Source organism: Sinocyclocheilus grahami, unplaced genomic scaffold (assembly GCF_001515645.1).
Source record: "Sinocyclocheilus grahami isolate Dianchi unplaced genomic scaffold, SAMN03320097.WGS_v1.1 scaffold526.1, whole genome shotgun sequence".
Taxonomy (NCBI): domain Eukaryota; kingdom Metazoa; phylum Chordata; class Actinopteri; order Cypriniformes; family Cyprinidae; genus Sinocyclocheilus; species Sinocyclocheilus grahami.
Genome location: NW_015505705.1, coordinates 934,619 through 956,768, shown reverse-complemented (window position 1 = coordinate 956,768; position 22,150 = coordinate 934,619). Strand labels below are relative to the sequence as shown.

The window sequence follows — 22,150 nt, the reverse complement described above, 5'->3', positions numbered from 1 at the left end:
TGACGAAGCGGATATCATCCTCTTTTGGAAGACCAAACAAAGTAGTTTTGCTTTCGAAACGAAACACACAGCGCCTTCACGACATGGCGGCGGCGGCAACAACAATACTACAGCGAGAAAAACAGTTATGCCTTCTTTCTTTGCGTAAACATTTGGGCGGCGTTATGCAAATCCCACATCGTGACGTAGACATGTGGGGGCGTGTTAGAACGAGCTGTTTTAGGTAGCCGTGGTCGACTCTCTTTTATAAAGAATATCTCTTTGGATTTGAGACTTTAGTCTTTGCAACTTTACAGATCTTCTTTATGCACCAAGAGCATGTAACACTCCAAAGAGAAAGGAAAAATTTTAATCGCATCATATGACCCCTTTAAATTTAAAACCCAGCATCAAATATTTCATCAAATGTATTTCGTTGCTTTCTTCATTACGCTTCATCTATTTGACGCCCATGTGCGGAAGGAAGCTCATTTTCTGAAGTTTAATGGCGACTGACATTAAGACAAGCCTTTTTTGCAAAATGGAAACACTTGCATGAATTTATGAGTTACAGATAAGAATGTGACTGTCAAAAGTAAGTTTTGCGCTAAGGAAAACACCTCTCTGGCACATAAAACAGAACATGCACCTGACAGAGCAACAACCCATGAAACTACTTATGAGCATCTTTGAAGGTTTATTAAAATGATCACCTGCTTTTGGCACTTTGGATTGTACATTTTCCCCGCAGCAGCTCTCTCTGTGATTTCAGGCATTTTTTTCATGTGTTTTCCGCTGAAATGCGTTTTCCGCTACTTTAATGTAACATTACTGATGGAGCTTCTCAGTGCACAGATAATCAATCGTGAAACTCGTTATTGATTATATTCATTATCGATTATTAGCTGTTTTATCAATATTTTATCACTACCCTAGTTCAGTCTATAGTCTGGCAGACAGTATACAGCACATCCTCCACAACAGCTGAAAATTTTTGCAGTTGATGTAAGTTTAATGTAGAAGATGTCCTATCTCCTCCCAGAACCTGTGTGGGTGACAGGTGACATACGCAGAATACAGTATGCAATGCCTCCTCTCTGGCTTTGATCAGCAGACAGTTCAAAGACTCCCAGCGCTGGTCCTAGCAAGTGCTAAGCATGCTTTAGCAGACAACACAAACTCAAGTGCTTAGCAAAAATTATGGACTACAAGTAGAAGCTGCTGCTATAGGCCAGGATTTCAATTTTATAGATGCCCAAATATGCACGATGTACCACATAAAGACCACGTTTATACTGTACAAATTAATATTATAAATAGGCTATGTGTAAAATAATATTTGGAAATATTTACTTTCTATTACATTTTCTTCGTTATTATTATTATTACTACTTATTATATATTATTACTTTTTTCTACTTATTAAAGTACCCTTCTGTTAGATGTAGCCTATTATTTATTTTAATCATTTTTATCATTCATTAATTTTTTATTTTAATCCATTTAATATTTTTATTTACCTTAATCAGTTATTGTATTTGTTTAGTTTAATATTATTTTTAATAATTTATTTTGTTACTATTTTTTTTACACTTTATCTCTAAAGTTTTCCATGGACCCCAGTTTGAAAACCCCTGCAATAGACAACACAGTGCAGACCACAGATATCACAGTATAAAGACTAAACAAGGAAGCAACTTTTAAAGGCCTAATTTGACTGTCAACAAATGCTTGAGTGGAAATACTTGCTTCAGATTTTTGCTTTCATTAAAATTCTGCACACATAAATAACAATGGTACAGAGGTTAGGCAGTTTTCACATTTAAATGGATGTAAATTAGCTGAAATATGGGTAATTGTCACTATTCCCAGACTGTGCTTCTGGATGCATTGTCTTTTTTTCTTTTTTAGCTCACAAGGTCTTTGTGCCTCTTTCACATTCTTGCACATTTTATGCATTCTCATTTTCCCTACCCTAGGAACTGGATGATGAAGGAAACAGCAGGCCTTTTCATTCATAAAATATTGGCGTTTTAGCTAATAGCTGTAATATATACCTTAATGAAGAATGTGTGCAATTATAGTCAAAAGATTTCAGCATTTCTTTAACATTTTACCAAAATTAACATCTCAAAGGCCTTTTGGAGATTATGTCTGAACACAGCCCTGAAATGCTCTTGGTCTTTAAGTGGCTTCATTTTTTCCCCCAATTATTAAGCTCAATGAACTTTAGAAGATTAAACCCTGATATATGAAATAAAAACTAAATGGCACTAAAAGTGACACCATGTCCAAAAACACATTCTCTCTGAACATGGGCGTCGGAACCATTGTATGTGGGTGGGACAAGACCCACCCATTTTTTAAAACCAATGATACTGGACCCACTCACTTTTACCGTCTCTAATTTAGTGCATATGTCTGTTCACTTTTCAGAGCGCCGCCAGTCAAATCCATTCCAACTGAGGAATGCCCTAATAAATTAAACTCCATTCTGTGATTTAGCTATAGCCTTGACTTCCATGCTGCTACCTCAAATTCATTCCCTCCATTCAGAGTCCATATAAACTAAACTCCATTCCATATTTTCACAACTCGAGCCTACTGCACTCCTGCGAGTGAGTTAAACAAAGCATTTTTAGCATATCTGCTGCTCAGGTGGATCTGGCTGTGTGCTCACATACTGTCACTAAACAAACTGGTATTTAAGTGAATGTTCATAATTTTTTGTTCAAAACAACTAGACTTTTGCTGCTGTTAATTTTTGGGAAAACTTGCCAGGTATGTGATAACCGTTTTAGGCTATAAAAGCAATTGTTTAATTAAAAGGCTTAATTAAAATCTACTCCAGTAAAAAAAAAAATCTGGGACCCACCCACATTTTTTTTTTTGCTTCTGTTGTCTCTGAGTACCTTGACACGTACTTTGTCACCGTTAAAAAAGTTCCATATAGTGTGAATGTGTGCAGCATGTATGCAATCCTGACATACTTATATTCGTCATGTTGTCATATTCATGTGACCTACAACATCAGTTGTGTTGCTTCAATACTATTCACAACTCCTCTCCTGTAGTCTCATGGGATAGTGAAGTGTCCATTGGATGCACAATTCAGAATCTCACTGGAAATAGTAGGTCATCCAGGTAGAGGTCTGCATTCCCGCGGCTCTCCCGTGGGACCTGACCAGATTTTTTGTGCTGCGGAATTAAATTCCCGAATAAAACGCGGTAGCGGTCGGTAACTGGTGTAATTTGAACGGGAGTGGGCGGTCTAACAATATCCCGTTCCCGACCATTCAGAACAGCATATCTGCGCTTTATTCTTATTGACCACCGGTACAACCTTCACTCGGACTGTTATGCACGCGCTGCACACATGCTTTCTGCGTCACATGTTTTATTTGCGGGGTCTGTGCGCAGCATGTGCATAACGATGCTCAGAGCAGGCTGTACCGCCGGTGGGAAATATACGGCCCTCAGACACAACAGGCAGGTTGTCGATGAGTGACAGAGTAGAATAAGGATGGAGCAAAGTGTCCTGCATTTCCTTGAAGGACGTTCAACTCGGTTTTGTTTATATTTTGCTTGGCCTATAATTTTGAATGACAGATGTCGTATTTATTTATTTTTCTCTGCGACACTTTTCCTACTGTGTTAACAGAAAAATGTCAGATAAAAAAATGAAAAAAAAAAAAAAGCTAATAGGCTATTTTTGTACAACCTACATTATTTTTTTTCTCTCTGCGACACTTTTTTGCTATTGTGTTGTAAATGTTAAACAAATTGTATCCTGACAAGATGAATAAAAATAAGAAATACAATTTTTGTAGCCTACAACATTTTTATTTTCTCTGACACATTTTTCCTACTGTGTTGCATAAAGTATTAAACGAATTTTGTGTCTTAATATAATTTATATAAATTCAAGTCAAAGTCAATAAATTCAAGGCTCTTGACAAGACGAATAAAATGACATACAATTTTGTGCAGACTACACTTTTATTTGTTAACCTATCTCTCTTTCTTTCAGTAACGGAAATTTAAATGTGAGATTCTGGAAACGAGATCTAAATTTAGTGGGAACGGTTGGGTCTGGAAGAAAATTATTCCACGTGGACAGCGGGTGAACAAAGAGTGAATATATAGTGGGAGCGGGTGGGTGCGGAATATAACCTTGCGTGAGCAGGACTAAAAAAACAGTCCTGCGCAGACCTCTACATCCAGGCTCTTTTCCCTGAATACTGTAGATTCAGACATACTTTTTTTTCACATACTCTTTTTCGTCTACTACATAGCAGGGAAGTAGTGTATTTGGAAGTAGCCCAAGTCTTTTGGCACACAATAAGTATGCATCAATGTTTGGTGACTTTTTTGAGTCTTCTAAAGTGCATTTGACCTTGTAATTCCATGAAGGATCTCAAACTTTTCTCTGTGGTACTGTTTTTCAAATTTCCCCTGGATCATTCCAGGAGATGTTCGGTTGATGCTATTCAGTGTTACATATCTGTCAGCTCTAACAATACATCATTGTCATCAGTCGCTCTGCTCTTATCCAGACAGAATGCTTCATTCAGTGATCAGTCCTAGGATGAAACATTACAGTAAGAACAAACCGAATGCTCAGGGTGGATGTGTAAAGTTTTTTATCCAGCATCCACTTTTTTGGCAACAGTTTATAAAAGAAAATATTTCACAAATGCAGAGGGTAGAACGTGGCTGATTAATATAATGTACTGTTGTATGATTAAAATCAATATTTAATGTTGATGATGAGTTTCCCTTTGCTCCACTCAATGTAATTATTCAAATTTGAGTCAAACAAATATAATTAATCACAGTGAGTTCAAGTTTAGTTTTTGTTCACATTTCTCTGGCTCTTCTTCATCACAGTTGTGGACACCTGATGGCCTGGATGCATGGAGTTTGTTTACTAACCGCTAAATGAAACGGTTTGTTTATCTTTTTTTATCCTTTTTGTCTGTTTACTTCTATTTCAAGCTGCATTGCACTGTGACTGTTAGCTGTCTTGATGTCACGACTGGATCTTGGATGAACACAGTGGCATTTTGTGTGTTATGGTTTGTTTTTTGGATATTTCATTTTTCCACTTGGTTTGCTTGTTTTGTTTAGTTTTTTGAAAGCACTATATAAAGTATGATTAGTAACTTGCTAATTACATGACACGGCTAATGATCTTGACATGGCAGCGCCCATAAGGGAGTGATCGACTCCACAGAAAATAAAACAGAAAATTTCTACTTAAATGACTGGAATCTTCAATACTTCGCTGCAAATATTGTAGCTCATGATGAAATATAAGTACATTTGGATAAACGCATCTGATAAATGAATAAATGTAATGTACACATGAGTCTAGAACCTTTCTAATGCACAAATGCCCACAACAACAAATGCAAGCATGCACACACACGTACAGACACATACACAAACCTGCACACAAGTGACTGCTGAATACTCAGGTAATCTCGGACACAGTCTTTGTCTTTCTCTCTCTCTGTTCTTCTTTTCAACATTTCTGTCACTGTCTATGATGTACTCCACACACTCCTCATAAAGACATCACAATCATTTCTGCAAACACACAGGCCAAATGCACCATCAAAGAAAAAACCTTCCTTCTCATTCAAATTCATGAAATCTTGTTCAAACACATCCCTTCTGAAAACACAAAGGGATAAGGAGTCAGCATGCATACCAATGCTCTCGCAGAGAAAGAGCCAGAGACATTAGCTATTCTCCATTCTCTCCATCACTGCGATCGAACCCTTTGATTTTCTCATGGGGCTCATTCTAAATGCTCAAATTTCAGTTATTGTTATTTCAAGCTCAATCTATAAGAGGCTCAATAAAAGTGATTATGCTCGGATGTAAATGTTTACAACCTACATTAATCGTTAATTATTTGACAAATACTTCGTAGAGTGATCAAAAAGATGTGAATTTTCCTAATTCACCATGTCCGTACAGACTTTTAGGGAAATTCTGCTGACGGTCAAAGAGCAGTGCCATTTCACAGTGCTGAACGTACATCTGAGGCCAAATGGATCCAAATCTAAAAGGATTAATTTCCCCTCATAGCCTGAGAAATACTTCCACCAGCACTGCACATTCCCTCAGTCAACACTGTGATACCTCCAGAGCCCAGAGATTATTTTAAACCACTCACAGGAATGAGCTGATGCAGCTCTAGTCTATATCACAACAAAATATTCTCTAAGATTTTAAAAACAGTCATTTGTGCAGAATTGGACAAAAATGATAAGATTTATAGAGATTTTAAACAAGAATGTTGGACCAAAGCCAGACACTAACAAAACTGCTGCCATACGGTCACAAAATCTGATCTAGTAGCTAGTAGGATGATAAATGGCATCAGCAGACATCCTATATAGGACACATTTATGATTTAATTTTCGGAGTAGACGAGTAATTGAGTTTTTTCCCCTTCATGCTGATAGGAACTCGTAGATGGCTGTATCAAACCACTTACTTGCTGGCAGGCGTTTTGGACTCACTGGCGTGGATGTGGCATTATGAAAATGTGCCATTGTAGAAATGTGATTATTTAATTAAAGCCATGATAAAGCCATAATTTATTCAGTGATCGAAAGTATCTGATAATATTGGGGTCAGCTAGATAAAGCAAATAGTATTCTGCTGATCATGTGATCTCAAAATGGAGGGTACCATGTGACAGACCCGCTCCATGTAAATTAAATGAGCTTTTATTATATCACTGATATTTTTTTTTTATATATAAAGTTATATTTTAAAAAAATTAATTTTCATTTCTTGATGTGTAAAACGTTTAATGATGAAAAATTAATTCAGTTACCAAAAGTGTCTCATAAAATATGGGTTACATAAATAAAGCACGCCGTATTCAGCTGGTCATGTGATCTCAATATGGCGGCTATCTTGGGACAGACCCACTCCAGGTAAATTAAAACAGCTTTAATTATGTCATGTAATTATGTTTTTTTTAAGAAATACTATTTATTTACTATTTATAGCTTCCTGTTCCAAAACATTAACACGGCTGTCATAACATGTTTTTAACAGTGTAAAACCAAAAATGCATTAGGACCGTTGCGTTAGATTGTTATTGTTTACATCCCTAAAAATGGTCTGTACAATTAATTTAGTCACTGAAAATTAAACCGAGTAGTTTCAAAAAGCAAACCTTGCAAATCTTGTTTCCTTCTGTATCATTTAACATCTATTTTTAGTTCATTCTTTGCCCATCATCTGTAAAAAAGAAGCACTAGCTGTATCCTGTCAAGCAATGTTGACGTGAACATTTGTGAAAAGCTGAGGAATGTCAGTGTATCTATTACGGCTCACTGTTATGCAAACTAAGCCCATGCACCATCACTGTATGTCTCCAGCAACCTGCACTTTTTTAGATGCCAATCATTCAGATGACAGATGGCAGTTGGGTGCACCTATATTTTCAAGAGCACATTGGGACAGTCTCCTGTATCTCCAGCCTGATATACAATGCCCTACCAAATCCATGTGTATGTGCAAGGGTGTGAGTTTATCTAATAATACGATTCGTTGCTCCAACACACATCCATCTTAAAGACAGATCACTGTGTTCAGGACGACAGAACATCTGTAAACCAGCAATATCTGATAAACTTTGACAAATGTCTCCGATAAAAAGGGTCCACATATAGTGTGGTCAAAACAAGTCTCCTCAGGGACAGAACTGATGACATACCTGTGGAATCAATAGGGCATAGGAGGTTACATATGGGGGTAAAGTAGCCTACTCTTTCATTCTGCTCTATACACAACTTCCAGGAAAAATGGCCCACATTAAGAGTAGATCTATACAGTAAACTTGAATGTAGATAATTTCATCATTTAGTTTATTTATGGATGGATGATGCATGTCCATATAAACTATTTATACTATTAGTATTTCAAACTCCATTTCACAATCCATCCCACAGAAGCAATACGCCAAGCTTTCTGTTTCAACTAAAGTCCCATCATTTGGAGAGGAACATCAAATCAGTCTTGGGAAGGAAAGAGGATTAATGTAGGTTGTTAAAACTGCTTTGGGGATTTACCGTGATGGCAAAGTCAGACAGCTGCAATCATCAGACTCTACTGTCCTCTGTGTGACTACAGGATGCTTTATCTCAATAACACACAGAGGACAGCAGTGATCAAATCTATCAAATCTCATTTTGGTGATGATAATGCTGATGGTTTAATATTAAATGAGAAATGTATTTATTGTTTGTTTACTTTCACGATGACCTGCCAACTAGACTTCTTATGTAAAGAAAGATCAAATCATCACAAACAGAACAAGTGACAGAACTTTGTTAATGATTTCATCCCATTTTGAGAAAGTTTTAGCTTTCTTAGTTTGACTCCTGTAACAAAATAGATTATTATAGTAGCTATATCAATGACAATGCTGATCATTTAAGGGAATATGCAGACTATATTCTGCATGGATCTGCAGATACGACAAATAAACTGAATGCATTTAGATAGATGGTCTATTTGAAACAAGCAATAACACTTCCTCAAGTCGATTAAAGAACGGTGACGTGACAACACAGACCCTCGATGCTGAACATTTCAAGTTTATGAATGAACAATAACTGCAGGTGACAATGAACGAGTCATGATAGAACATCACTTACCAATTCGTAAGACCTGCTGCTCACTAAGGTAAAACTTTGACATCAAGTAAAAAAGGAAAAATAACAGTCTTTTGCGCTTCTCCATGGCTCTGTAATCAAAAGAGGTAAAAAATAAAAAACTTCATGTCATAAAACTGGATTTAAGGAACCACAGCGCGCGCTCATCAACTTCCATTCACCTCCCATCGCGCGCAATGGAAACAGCTTCTCGAAAAAGCCAGTTATTGCCTCAAAAACAACACGTTGTCATCCCTTCCCGAAAATCCACGATGTAACGGACTCTTCAAGATATTTCAGGTAAGATTTTGTGCTGATATCCTTTGTTCATCGCTGCAAATACTTGTAGCACACAGCACGCGCACCGCGAGGATCGTCAAGAGCGCGTGCCACTGACCGACTCATGATCCAGACGCAGGATTTCTTCAGGACGTTATCTTCATTTTTAAAATTTCTCACAGATTGAAGATAAGTTTGCAGGGTCTTAAATTGTTTTAGTGTTCTGTTTCTATTTCTATTTCCATTTTTTCTTTTCAAACTAGTCACATATTCAGTAAAATGTCATAATCCGTTTTAGGCACACTGAGATGAATGCTGTCATAGGAAATGAGATAATTGCTCGTTATTAGTTCATGTTCAAAATATATGTGTGCACGGGAGAGTCCACAGAGACAGTGACGATGTCTTGTTCGCACGAAATGTTCTTTTGAACCGATTCTTCATTGACTCGGTCGAAATGATTCGCAAAGCGTTGCAAATGATAACTTTGTTTAGCAGTAATATTGTGAAAGATGGAATACATAATTATTAATGTTATTAAAATAGAGTGAAAAGCAGAAATTACCCAAAAATAAAAAATAAAAATTCTGAAAAAAACACTTTTACTGTAAGGTAGGACTCGGCTGAATTTGGCCCTGTTCATGGGAACGAACCGATTCGAAAAATGGAATCGGATGTACGAACGCCAAAGTGAATTAAAAAGCTTGCTTTTTGCCAAATGGTGGCACACAACGCCACCTGTTGGACAAATCTTGTAACAGAAAAGAATGAAGCAGGAGATTAAAAAAAAAAAAAAAAGTTATTTATTTGACTAAATTAAATACATATTGAATTATCCTGTCCGTTTTTATTTTACTAATTTATAAGTCAATTAAAAAAGACAATCCATACTGTTACCAACGCAACCATTTGAATTCACTGATGCATGCCTTTGCATAAGAGTATAGGCTGGCTGAGCTAAACAGTGTATCCTAACTGATGTCACTGAGGCTGGAGGTCTCAGCGATGCTTGTTTCTTCTCCTGCCCTGTCAAGGGGCCCAGAACGGCACTGCAACATCCCGGCTGTACATAGCAAACACGAGGCCAGCCAGCCTACAAAGAGCCTCCCCCATGTGGAACCGAATGGAGCTTAGACCATGATCGGCATGGAAGATACTGAGTTCTATCCAGGACACAGGGATGAGAGTAGTGAGTGAAGCGAGCAGGTGCAAGCAGGCTGCTCCTATCAGGCAGCGCCTGGCACCGTTGGGATGAATGCTCATGAGTGAACTGATCCATGCAACCACAGCCAGAACCAAAGAGAGAGTTACAAAGTAACAAGCTGACCACAGGGCTGGATCTAAATAGGCTTTGCATGTTAATGAACTGGTATCATGGGTAAAAGAATATTTAGTCCAAAGCCCTTCATATTCTGCCCATGTTTCAGAGAGTACAGTGAGTTTCCACCTCGGTAACCCTGTGATCACGACTACACAGAGAAAGCCCAAAAAACCCAAATCAAAGCTACTATATCAACACATAGGATTCTTCCTCTCCTCATCTGTTTGATTAAGCAATTCATCCATTATTTCTTCTTCTCAAAGCTCTTTTCCAACCCTCTGTTGATGGTGTCTGCAAGGGTGAAGCTAACATTGATGATCAACTGTGGCTGGTAGGAAAGAAGTAAAGTAGAATTTCAGTTTCAATCCTGGAGCATTTCAAATAATGCATGGTCACATCTTCACCTGAGTGCATTTATTGACACATTTATTATCTATTATTCATCAAAATTGACTAGTCAGCAGGCAGAAGTGTGTGGACAGAATAGAAATGTTTTAAGAGGCAAAAAAAATCACAATCCATAAAGCAGATCGACCACAACAAATCATCACGCAACCCATAACCAAGCAGTTCAATGATCAGGAAATCTAACTACCCAGTCAAAACAACATAATTCCAGCACATTCAATAGATTAGCTTATTAAATGTCATTTAAAACTCATTGTACTTACTTGATGGTGGATAACATGTCTTCAAGACAATGCATGGAATCAGAGCAGGACTGATAAGGGCCCTGAGAGTGTTAGAAAAGTTTTTAATAAGCATACATTTACAAAATTAATGTTATTGTGTGGGACAACTGTCCCTTAGTTTGTTGTTTTGGTAACATTCTTCTTCCCTCAGGCTCTCGTGGTCTGACAGCTACTTGATGTGCTATTCAGCAAATGGCACATCCTATTTATTTTTCATTCAATGACAAACTGGTTATGAGTGTTGTATTTACAGTAAACACTGTAAATAGGGTTTCATTTTCTAAATCAAAATAGGTTTCTCAACAGCAGAGCAGAAAATCATGCTTTGGTGCACTTGATCTTTAAACTGCTTCCCAATGGATCTATATGAACTTGAAAATGTGTTCAAAATCTATAGTACATCTATAATGTTCAGAACTGTTTTATAAATCTAAAGACAAAACTGATATGGCTCCCACTTTATATAAGGTGTCTTCAACTACTATGCATTACATCAAAAAAAGAAAAGAAATGTTAGATACAGTGTACTTATGTTGCGAGTGGGCTAGTTTCATGGTTTTCAGGTTTCATGGTATGGTTAGGCTTTAAGGGGTCAGTACTTCAATAACAGATGGAATTACATTAATTAGGTGCAGGTAGGGTTTTTAAATGTATTATGTAAAAAACATGTACACAATAAATGCATTGTACACCATTACTAATTTGAATATTAGTATATGTAGATAAATGTAATTAGCCTAATATGTGGATAACTGAAATTTATAAATTTTAGAAACTAGCCTAAGAAGATGTGGAAAAACTGAATATTATGCCAGAAAAAGAACAGCTGATGATTCAAGCTTGATATAACAATGCATCAAGAACAGCAACTACTTCGCTTGAACACACTGGTGCCTCATAGAAGAACAAAAACAAACCGCATGAGAGGAGAATAGAGAAAATGCTGACACTGATTCAGTGCCCCAGAACCGTTTTATAAATCTAAAGACAAAACTGATATGGCTCCCACTTTATATAAGGTGTCTTCAACTACTATGCATTACATCAAAAAAAGAAAAGAAATGTTAGATACAGTGTACTTATGTTGCGAGTGGGCTAGTTTCATGGTTTTCAGGTTTCATGGTATGGTTAGGCTTTAAGGGGTCAGTACTTCAATAACAGATGGAATTACATTAATTAGGTGCAGGTAGGGTTTTTAAATGTATTATGTAAAAAACCTGTACACAATAAATGCATTGTACACCATTACTAATTTGAATATTAGTATATGTAGATAAATGTAAGAATTAGCCTAATATGTGGATAACTGAAATATATACATTTTAGAAACTAGCCTAAGAAGATGTGGAAAAACTGAATATTATGCCAGAAAAAGAACAGCTGATGATTCAAGCTTGATATAACAATGTATCAAGAACAGCAACTACTTCGCTTGAACACACTGGTGCCTCATAGAAGAACAAAAACAAACCGCATGAGAGGAGAATAGAGAAAATGCTGACACTGATTCAGTGCCCATTAAATAGGACTAATTTGTATCACTTCTGCAGGTGGAAAGTGCAGAAAGGGTATTGTAAACCTTCTGTTTTGTGCTCCTTAAAGCCATTACTGATGTATTTTTATGAAAAAACGTCAGTTTGTTGTCAGGTAGTTTGTGCAGCTTCACTGCCACCTTCTGGTTATACTCGATAGGACAAATACGTTTTCATTAATTTTTCAGTGTGGTAACAAAATCTGAGTGAGATTATGATTCCCCTGTTTCTCCCTATGAAGACTAAGATTAGGTGTAGGGTGGGCTTTAGTGATAGGGACCAATCAGGTAGCAGCAGCCGCACTAAATAAACCAATCAGAAGCAGGGGAGTCAAATTTTCACAATCAACTTTCAGTACAAACAAATTACATGAATCCAGAAGCATTTTCAGTTTGTTTTGTATGTTTCAGAGTCATCATCTGCTTAATTTATTTTTAAAAAAAAAAGCCACTGCTTAAAAAAAAAAAAAAAAATCACACCAAACTTTATTTAAAACATGGCAAATGGCCGCCGTGTTGACAAAGAACAGACCAAGTACAAAAGTTATTTGGATAAAATTGCAAATATAAATTAGGAAAATTTAATTTTAGGTTAATCATTTCCACAGTATGAACATACACCGTCTCAAAAAGTCAGAGGGTAAAAGCAAGGAGTTTACACATTTGTCTTAAATACAGCCAGTTTCACTTAATGGGATTCATGGCTAAAGGTGCAGTGATTGTTTTTGGTGGAAGGGCATCTCTTATTTTAAAATACACATGCCGGGTGTAACGTGTGCGTTTTTATCTTGTACAAAATGCCATAAAAGACCCAAGCTCTTCAAAAATCTAATTCTCACAGAAACAAATTCAGTATGAACTGGACAAATCTGCTACATTTATCATTTTGTAGGGGCGCTTTGAATTAAATTCCTTATTTATGAACCTAAATGTCTCTGTTGCATTCACAAGCACACCAAAGCCCGCTGAGCGAGGATTATGGGTAGTTTGATTTCCTAACCAATAAAAAAAAAAAAAAAAAATTTCCATTGCAGTTCTTTCTACCATATTCAAGTAGAGCATCATTTTTCTGTGTGCGCGCACGTGTTCAGTGAACAGTGATTGTTAATACTGGGTTGCTGGTGACCTATGAACAAAAGGGAACAAAGACAGCAAGCGAGGAACTTGGGTTTGTAACAGAAATGGCATTAAATAGCTAGCCTGACTGTCATGACATTTTCGGGGAACGCTGCTGCATGTAGCCATTACAACTAGTGAGGTTATACGAAGCATCAAGTCACAAATCCCTGAATAAAAAGGAGTATCTGAAGCACAACTGAACAGATCGACCACGATCTTGTGTTTGAAACAAAACGACAATGAAAATACAACAAGATCAACTGAAACAATATGTAGCTGCCTGTCTGTCAGTATGAAGCCTCTATAAATACATTGGCTGTACAGTTGGCTTCTTTAAATGCTCCTTGTGATGTCTGGACTTAAATGGCAGGAAGTCTGCATTGATATTAGGGTGGAGTAGCTTGAAACATCAAGAAGTTATTTTTTTAATGGTGCAAGTTCTTCAGTTCTGGCTTTCAGTAGGATTGTCAGTGCATCGTGTCTGTGAAGGCTTGGACTCAGTAGCTTTCTGCCTTATTCTCCCACAAGTCTATAAAACAAAACGTCACACTCTTCGCTCAGAAGATGTCGCTGTTGCAGCCGTTTTTTAAATCGTCCCTGCGAACCCAGATAACCTCACAGTCCCTCTCAGAAGCGACACCCTCCACCGCACACTGCTTTCTCAGGAGGGTAAGCTTCAGGGGGGCGTGGGATGTTGGAGGTTTGTCCTCCGAAAGTCCATTGAGACCCTTGTCTTCGTCTCCTTCCACTGAGAGGGCCTCTAAAGACTCCTCCAGACTCGGATCAGAGGAAGGGCCCCGGACGGATTGGCAGTACTCATCGTCGTCGCTGAGGATGTCGGTCTCCTTCACGTCATCCTGGTTTTCGTAGTGCTGTAGGTCAAACTGATCCTCCACCCAGCGATCCGTCTCTCGGATGGCCTGCTGGGGCTTCTGGAGCGAAGACAGCGGGGGCTCTGTCGGGGTGATGGGTGACAGGTCCTGGGACGAGCCGTCATCGAAAATCACACTCGTGTCTATGGTGAAACGATTACGGATCAGCTTCCGGCGGCCGAGGGTTCGAGATGGGGCTGAAACTGGAAGAGAAGAAAGAGATAGCATGAATGTTAACTATCCTGTTTTTTTCCCCATTTAGTTTTCTCCTTTAGGAAAGAAAGCAGCAATATTGTCTGGTGAACACTAGGATTTAAATTTGTTACATAATAAATCACCCTAAAAGCCTGTAAAAAAAATAAAAATAAAACTACTGCTTTAATCATGGTAACTAGAGAAAGATGGAAAGCAACACAGTGGGAGAGTTAGCAGAGATCTAGGGAGACGAGCAGAGAGAAGGGAAGTGTTGCAGAAAAAAGTAATCAATGTTCAATTTGTGTCAGATGTCCCCAACATACCCGCTCTGTTCATAGTGGGTCGTGAACCCTTTAGCGCACAAAGCCGCTTTCCTCCGAAGGGAATATACTGCTGATTTGGAGGTAAACTCTCAGTTTTCATTAACTGACGACGTTGTTTGTCCCTCAGGATAGAATGAACCGTCTTCAGGAAGTCTTTTTTACTCTCTGGAGAGCTAAAAAAAAATTATAAATTCAAATCTTTTACTGAGGAACAGAATAGAAATATACTGTTTTACTGCCACACTTAAATATATGAATGCTACTGAATTATATAAGCTACAAAAGTTAAGGACAAACTTAGAAGTTATCTGAAGGTTTAAAAAAAAAGAAAAAAGAAAACCTCAGGATAGAATGAACCGTCTTCAGGAAGTCTTTTTTTCTCTCTGGAGAGCTAAAAAAAAAAATTATAAATTCAAATCTTTTACTGAGGAACAGAATAGAAATATACTGTTTTACTGCCACACTTAAATATATGAATGCTACTGAATTATATAAGCTACAAAAGTTAAGGACAAACTTAGAAGTTATCTGAAGGTTTAAAAAAAAAGAAAAAAAGAAAAAAAAAGTTTAAAAGTTTGACGCAGTGAAAAAAAAAAGCCAGCAATAGCATGATTAAACATGTTGCTAACATTGTTTTAGTATGTTGCTAACATTGCTTTAGTATGTGGCTAACATTTTAGCATGATGCTAACATCTTTTAAACATGTTGCAGTATTGTTAGCATGTTTTAGCTCATTATTAACATATTTTAGTACATTGCTAGCTTGCAGCACAATGCTAACACATTTTTACAATGTTAACATGTTTCTAGCACATTTCTTAAAAACTCTAGGACAAGTTACTGTTAGAAATTTGATCTCAGAAGCAGCAGAAGACGAATAAGCTTAAATAGTAGATTAGCATGTTGGTTGTGTCAAGCCAATATTAGCCAGAAGGATAAGACACTCTTTTCAAACAAAACATTTTACACAAAGAAGTTTTTTTTTGGAGCATTTCACCTTTAGAACTACATCCCCATTACAATTGTGTTACTGTAGTTTGTAAGAATGTGTGCAAATGACCTCTATAAAAAATAGAATAAATTACTATTGTAATATTTTGGTATTAAAGAAAAAATATATATATTTTAGAATGCATCTGTACAGTTACGATACTGATATTTATGGTTGTCTTAATTACTGCATTTTCGAACATTTAACCATCAAGCCATTTAATTTGGAGGAAAACCGCAAGGACCTTTAAAGCTTCTGACAGTGCTTCTCATGACAAGTTTAGCAAGATGTTTGATGGTGTTCCCAAATGCATGTTATAAGTTACCCAAACTCAGAGTAGATGCAAAATGAACCGAGCCACTCTGAGACATTGATAACACTGGGTCATGAACTGCTCGGGTGTAAATCAACAGTGACGTGCTTCACTCTGAGACACGCAGCACACACATTTAATTAAACTGCAATTTGATAAAGTCCACTAAGCCATATTGTGATTTACAGCTCAGCTGACTAATCATTTAACAGGTTTACACTGACAAGCACTGATAAACAGTCTGAGTGAACTGCAAGGGCAAGCAAATTTCAAAAGAGTAAGCAAAATCTTGTTTTCAAATGATGTGGTCTTTTTAAAAATTCTTCAAAACCTGCTTATCTAGCTCAGAAGAGGAGCTGCATCATATTACACTACAAATAGATCCACCCATGGTCTAACATTATGCTCAATTAGTATCTAAATCCCCATATTTACCATCCAGGTGGTAATGCTCCTCACTGTCAGGGTCGGTGAGAGAGTGAAGCTCCCTTAGGAGTAGTGGATATTTTAAGACTCTCTGAATGGGTTTGATCAGGTAGGACTCTAGCGTGGAGGAGTGCTGTTGCCTTGGGTTCCTCTCAGCCAGAAACGCCTTGAACTCTTGGTCTGTTTTAGCTGCACCAAAATTGTGAAGGAGAAATTATGGGATCGCACAGGAATTTCAAATTGATTGCATCCACAAACTAGACTTTAACTTGGACAGGGGTCTTAACTCAATACACTCAAACCATGTTAAAGACCTCCAACATTTGAGTAAATCAACTTCTTAGCTTTTTCAACTGCCAGAAGGTTAGACTCACATTTTAGGAAAAGTTTATACTCCAACACATTTAATCAAAAATATCAGTCAGTCGAGTTAAAACTAGATCCACTCTTCTCACAGGAAACATCTTCATTAAAATACATTAGCGAAAGAGCTTGAGTGCCTTGGGAAATGACAATTTTTTGCAGTAGACCCTTAAAAAGGGTAATCATTCTTCAGTAAAAATGCTTTGGGGTAATTAATAGCATTTGCTAATGCTATTAAATCAGTCCAGTGATAGTGCAATGGTGTTACCTTTAGTAAGGACCTTTGGGACCTTTGTGTGGCTGGCACAAAATGCACTGTAGATCTTAAAACGGTCCGCATAGTACAGGAAGGATCCACCAAGAGAAAACAGAACTTTCTGGAAGTTAGAAGACAATGAATTAGAAAACACTGAAAGATTCATTATTAAATATGCAATTAGGAGATAATAGTGGCCTTGTTATGGTGCCAATCATATTTAGCATCTCAGATGATCCATAATCATATAATAAAAAAAAGACTAATATAACTGCACCTTGAATTGATCCACTCTCTCCAGTTTGTCTAAATCAGGAACTAATCTGGTTCCATCTTCCAGAGTTTTCAGAAACTCCACTTGGAACTCAACCATCTCCGCCAAGTTTCCAAAAAGCACATCTAGCTATGATTGTAAAGAGAATAAGAGATTCGTAAATCTTAAATCAATAATATTTTCATAAGTTAATTATATGATTAACTTTATATTTCAAATATATAATTAATACAATTTTCTAAATAAATAAATGAATATTTAAAAAAAAACGGATGAGGTGAGTGTCTCACCTCATCCTGTGAGAGGAAGCTCTCCTTCTGCAGGGGGTTCAGGTAGCGCTCTATCAAAATGTTCAGGTCCTGTAGACAGAGAGAGTCAAAGACTCATTCATGTTTGACTTCAGCACAGCTTTTATATTAGAAGTTGTAAATCAGGAGTGATTTTCATGCAGCAGGATTATCATGATCAAATCTAACATGTTAAAATGGAAACAATTCTTTGAATGCACAGCAAGTACTGACCTTAACATAGGTCCTCTCAGTGTCCACCAGCTCACTGATGACCTTACGGAGTTTATCAGCATCAGAGAGCTGGCGGGGGGTAAAGGGAACAGGCAGGGGTGAGATGGGGCTGGGCACACAGGATGAAGAGGAAGAAGATGTGGAGGAAAACGAGGAACAGGAAATGGGTCCCTCTGTGGAATTCATATCATGAAGGTTGCGGCAGAAAGCAGTCATCTGCTCTGTACTCTGTGGAGAGAAACAAAAATGTCCATTTCAACACCAGGAGCAATTGAAGGCTGAAAAACACCATGACTTTTAAAACCTGAACATATTAAATAAAATAAAAACATATTCAGCTCCAAATTTCCACAGTATGTCATTAGGCAAGGCAAGGCAAGTTTATTTGTATAGCACATTTCATACACAATGGTAATTCAAAGTGCTTTACATAAAATAAAACAAAAACATTAATCACAACAAAAACCCCAAAACTTTAAAAACTAAAAAAAAAAAAAAAAAAAAAAAAAAAAAAAAAAAAAAAAAAAAAAAAAAAAAAAACCCACATGCCTCTAAAATGTTCACCAGCAACAGGCACACACCCACACAGGTATTCGGAGCATTTTGTCAGCAGCCATATCACCCTGCAGCCCAAGACTGGTTGCCCACTGAAGCCAAGCAGGGTTGAGCCTGGTCAGTACCTGGATGGGAGACCTCCTGAGAAAACTAGGTTGCTGCTGGGGTGCTAGTGAGGCCAGAAGGGGGGTGCTCACCCTGTGGTCTGTGTGGGTCCCAACGCCCCAGTGTAGTGGGACACTATACTAACAAAAAGCACGTCTTTCGGATGAGACGTTAAACCGAGGTCCTGGCTCTCTGTGGTCATTAAAAATCCCAGGATGTCCTTCGAAAAAGAGTAGGGGTGTAACCCCGGCATCCTGGCCAAATTCACCCATTGACCTCTAACTATTCCCATATCTGCTGATTGGTTTCATCACTCGGTCTCCTCTCCACCAGTAAGCTGGTGTGTGTGTTCTGGCGCAATATGGCTGCCGTCGCATCATCTTTCTAGGTGGATGCTGCACACTGGTGGTGGTTGCGGAGATTCCCTCCTTCTATGTAAAGCAATTTGAGTGCCCTGAAAAGCACTATATAAAAAGGAATTATTATTATTATTATTAAAGATTCAGAAAGATGCATTTCCAGTTCCAAACACACACATTCATGTTCTGTCTGAACTCCAAAGACAAGGCACATCATGCCTTATGAATTGTTGGCTGAAGTGTAATTACAAGCGTCTATGTGATAAATAACTTGGTCCATGTCAGATCTCTGTTAGGACTGTTGTAATTTAGTACCGAACGGTTCGTCTCTTTTGGAAATCTGGCACTGGGTGGACTTTCCATCTAGGAACTTGTCAACAAGTTTTCAAAAGAGTACACCCTGCCCTTAGCCAAGATTACTTCAACTTCCCACCATTCAAACACCCTTGTTTTTCATAAACGCACATCAATACACACAAATTTCATCCAAAAACCTCCTCCCCTTGCACTGCTTACTAGGGCTGGGTAAAACAAAATATAGATCTCCATTTTAATCGATTCACATTTTTAAGAAATTATATCGATTCTTTAATCCCAACAATCGATTAGTCTAGCCTGTGTTCAGTTAATGGACGGAAAGTTGAAGTGCACCTCCCACCCAATATATCGCAATAAGCATTGTGCTTTGGTACATTTAATACAAAACAAGGTCTCCGATTTCAAATTCTGTCCATTGTATTGCAGTATTCAAACAATAAATGCCGTTTTGGCACCGGTTAATGTGGAGTGACAGATCGCTGTAGCGCCTCAGTTCAACAGATGCGGCAGCACGTAGCGCACGTAACCTGATCATCTCCTCCACATTAATACCAGTTTCAGCACAAAATAAACATGACTAAACATCCGAAGGCAAGTTAAAAAGAAAAGAGTACAACTTTACAACCCGTATCCGGTCTCATGCAATCGCTCAGTGTTTCAGCCGCGCAAAGACTTCAATATTATTGCTTGTAAACAATGTCACGTATTATATGCACCATATAATATATTCATTATAACTTTTACTGTTCTTCGATGTTTAATTTATATTTTTATGACAGCCACCATTTAAATGTTTATATAAAAATTAATTGAAGTAGAAATATTATATAATTGTAACTTATTATAAAATTTCATTAAGTGTAATTTGAGCAATTCAAGCCTAAAAAAAATCAGTCAGTTTTAACCTTCAATATTATAGTAATAGAACCAACGGACTCTCATGTATATTTTACAGCATTAGTTTAGAGAACTTTTTTCCTTGAGAAAATTTGGCATGTGTTCCTGATATAGATATATATATATATCTCCAAAATAATTGACACCGAATCGAAAGCTTGTGAATGAGAATCGAATTGAATCGTGAAATTTGTGTCAAAACCCAGCCCTACTGCTTACTGAAATGTAATGCATTTTCTTGATATCACAGACAAACCTTTCACAATACACATTCATATGCAACCTCTAGCTTCCAAATACCTTAAAGCAATTATCCACCTAAACGATGCAAACCGGTCCAAAACGACAGATTCCAATCCGAAGATCTTAAACCCCAGTGTCACATCTCATATGTCACAGCACTACAGCAAGAGCTCAGGCTCAGGATAGTGATCAGGAAGAAGTGGAACAGATTCACACAGACAGGAGGAACAGAGGACAGATGGGGCTTCCAGCAGTATGAATTCCTCACTGATAAACAGTGACGGACTGACAAAAAGCCCGCACACCCTAGCATGCCTTAACCAGTCAGTACAGCCTGAAGAGAGGTGGAGCGATGTAGGGAGATAAATGTAATGAGCTCTATCGTTTTTCTGGGTTAAATATAATTTAAGCTTAATCGACAACATCTGTGGAATGTTTTGGACAAATGTGGACTTTTCCCTTGTTTTGTAAAACACACCACACACACGTATAGTATTGCACTTACAGTGGAAATCTATGGGGCAAGTGTTCCAGCAGGTTTGAACCAAGCAGCTTTCTGTTGGTCTATGAGGCGAATTTGTGACCAATTTGAACCCATTGCAAAATCTGCATGCACTTTTTTTGCACTATCGATTGCGTGGATTTGCAATGAAATGACTGGATTTCACCCACAACAATTCACTGAACAACTGTAAAGGTAGCCACACAATAGAAGTCTCTGGGGCAAGCATTCCAGCAGGTTTACAAGCAGAAACGTGAATCTCATGATGTAAATAATGTGAAATTGCATGCTGCTGTAAAATGTTCTAACACTGTGTCTACACTGGACACGATCATTGTCACTTGCGTCACAACAGCTAAAGTCTGTCTACACTGGAAAATGCCCATTACAAATCATTTGTCCTTCGTGTCAGTATGCCATAAATAGAACGAGGCACCAGTTTACTTTCGGAGATTTATTGTTTGCATTGCACCACAAACACGGAGGACAGAATCACTGTTTATAATAAGTTTTATTGCCTTTAGTCACGTCGCTCATGTCCCTTGTAGACAAGGTGTAAAATCACTCTTCTGAGGAGGGACTACTTTTCTAGGTGGATTTGTCCTATTGATGTAAAGTCACATTAAAAAAATTTTGGTAAGATTTTATGGGTACAAAAAGGTCCATAGTGTAGCAATGAATGAAGCACAACTCACACAGAAGTTGCTTTGAAACCAAGCAGCTTTATGTTGGTCAACATGGCAAATTTGTGTGAACCTTGAACCCATTGAGAAAAATGCACAGGGAACTTCTCTGGCTTACACGAAATTCCCATTCGCGTGGATTATTATTTTATAATGACTGAATTTCACCTGCGAACATTTGTGGAACAACATTAAATGTGACCGCACCTTAATGCACTTACAACAGAATTCTCTGGGGCAAGCGTTCCAGCAGGTTTAATAGCAATAATGTGGATCTTATATTTCTCCTAAGAGACTCAAATTAGTTTTTTTTCCAGTAACAATGCATGCTACATTGGGGGGGGG

The 22,150-nt window shown here is 37.7% G+C and overlaps 2 protein-coding genes across 4 annotated transcripts in view; both read right to left on the bottom strand.

The window, feature by feature from the left end:
• Positions 1 to 9,347, bottom strand: part of LOC107555187 (glutamate receptor ionotropic, kainate 1-like) — a 61,055-nt gene extending 51,708 nt beyond the window's left edge. For all 3 annotated transcript variants that reach the window (XM_016237905.1, XM_016237906.1, XM_016237908.1), the window contains exon 1: positions 8,670 to 9,347. In XM_016237905.1, coding sequence (XP_016093391.1) covers positions 8,670 to 8,754 — 85 coding nt within the window. In that variant the 5' untranslated portion in view covers positions 8,755 to 9,347. The remainder of the gene's footprint in view (positions 1 to 8,669) is intronic.
• A 4,681-nt stretch (positions 9,348 to 14,028) lies between these two features.
• The window catches only part of LOC107555129 (T-lymphoma invasion and metastasis-inducing protein 1-like), a 51,147-nt gene continuing 43,025 nt past the window's right edge, over positions 14,029 to 22,150 (bottom strand). The window contains exons 16-24 of the mRNA XM_016237829.1: positions 18,144 to 18,371; positions 17,913 to 17,981; positions 17,626 to 17,751; positions 17,361 to 17,469; positions 16,739 to 16,918; positions 16,635 to 16,642; positions 16,522 to 16,553; positions 14,999 to 15,171; positions 14,029 to 14,683 (exon numbers count right to left, since the gene is read on the bottom strand). Of these exons, the coding sequence (XP_016093315.1) occupies positions 14,166 to 14,683; positions 14,999 to 15,171; positions 16,522 to 16,553; positions 16,635 to 16,642; positions 16,739 to 16,918; positions 17,361 to 17,469; positions 17,626 to 17,751; positions 17,913 to 17,981; positions 18,144 to 18,371 (1,443 nt within the window). The 3' untranslated portion in view covers positions 14,029 to 14,165. The remainder of the gene's footprint in view (positions 14,684 to 14,998; positions 15,172 to 16,521; positions 16,554 to 16,634; positions 16,643 to 16,738; positions 16,919 to 17,360; positions 17,470 to 17,625; positions 17,752 to 17,912; positions 17,982 to 18,143; positions 18,372 to 22,150) is intronic.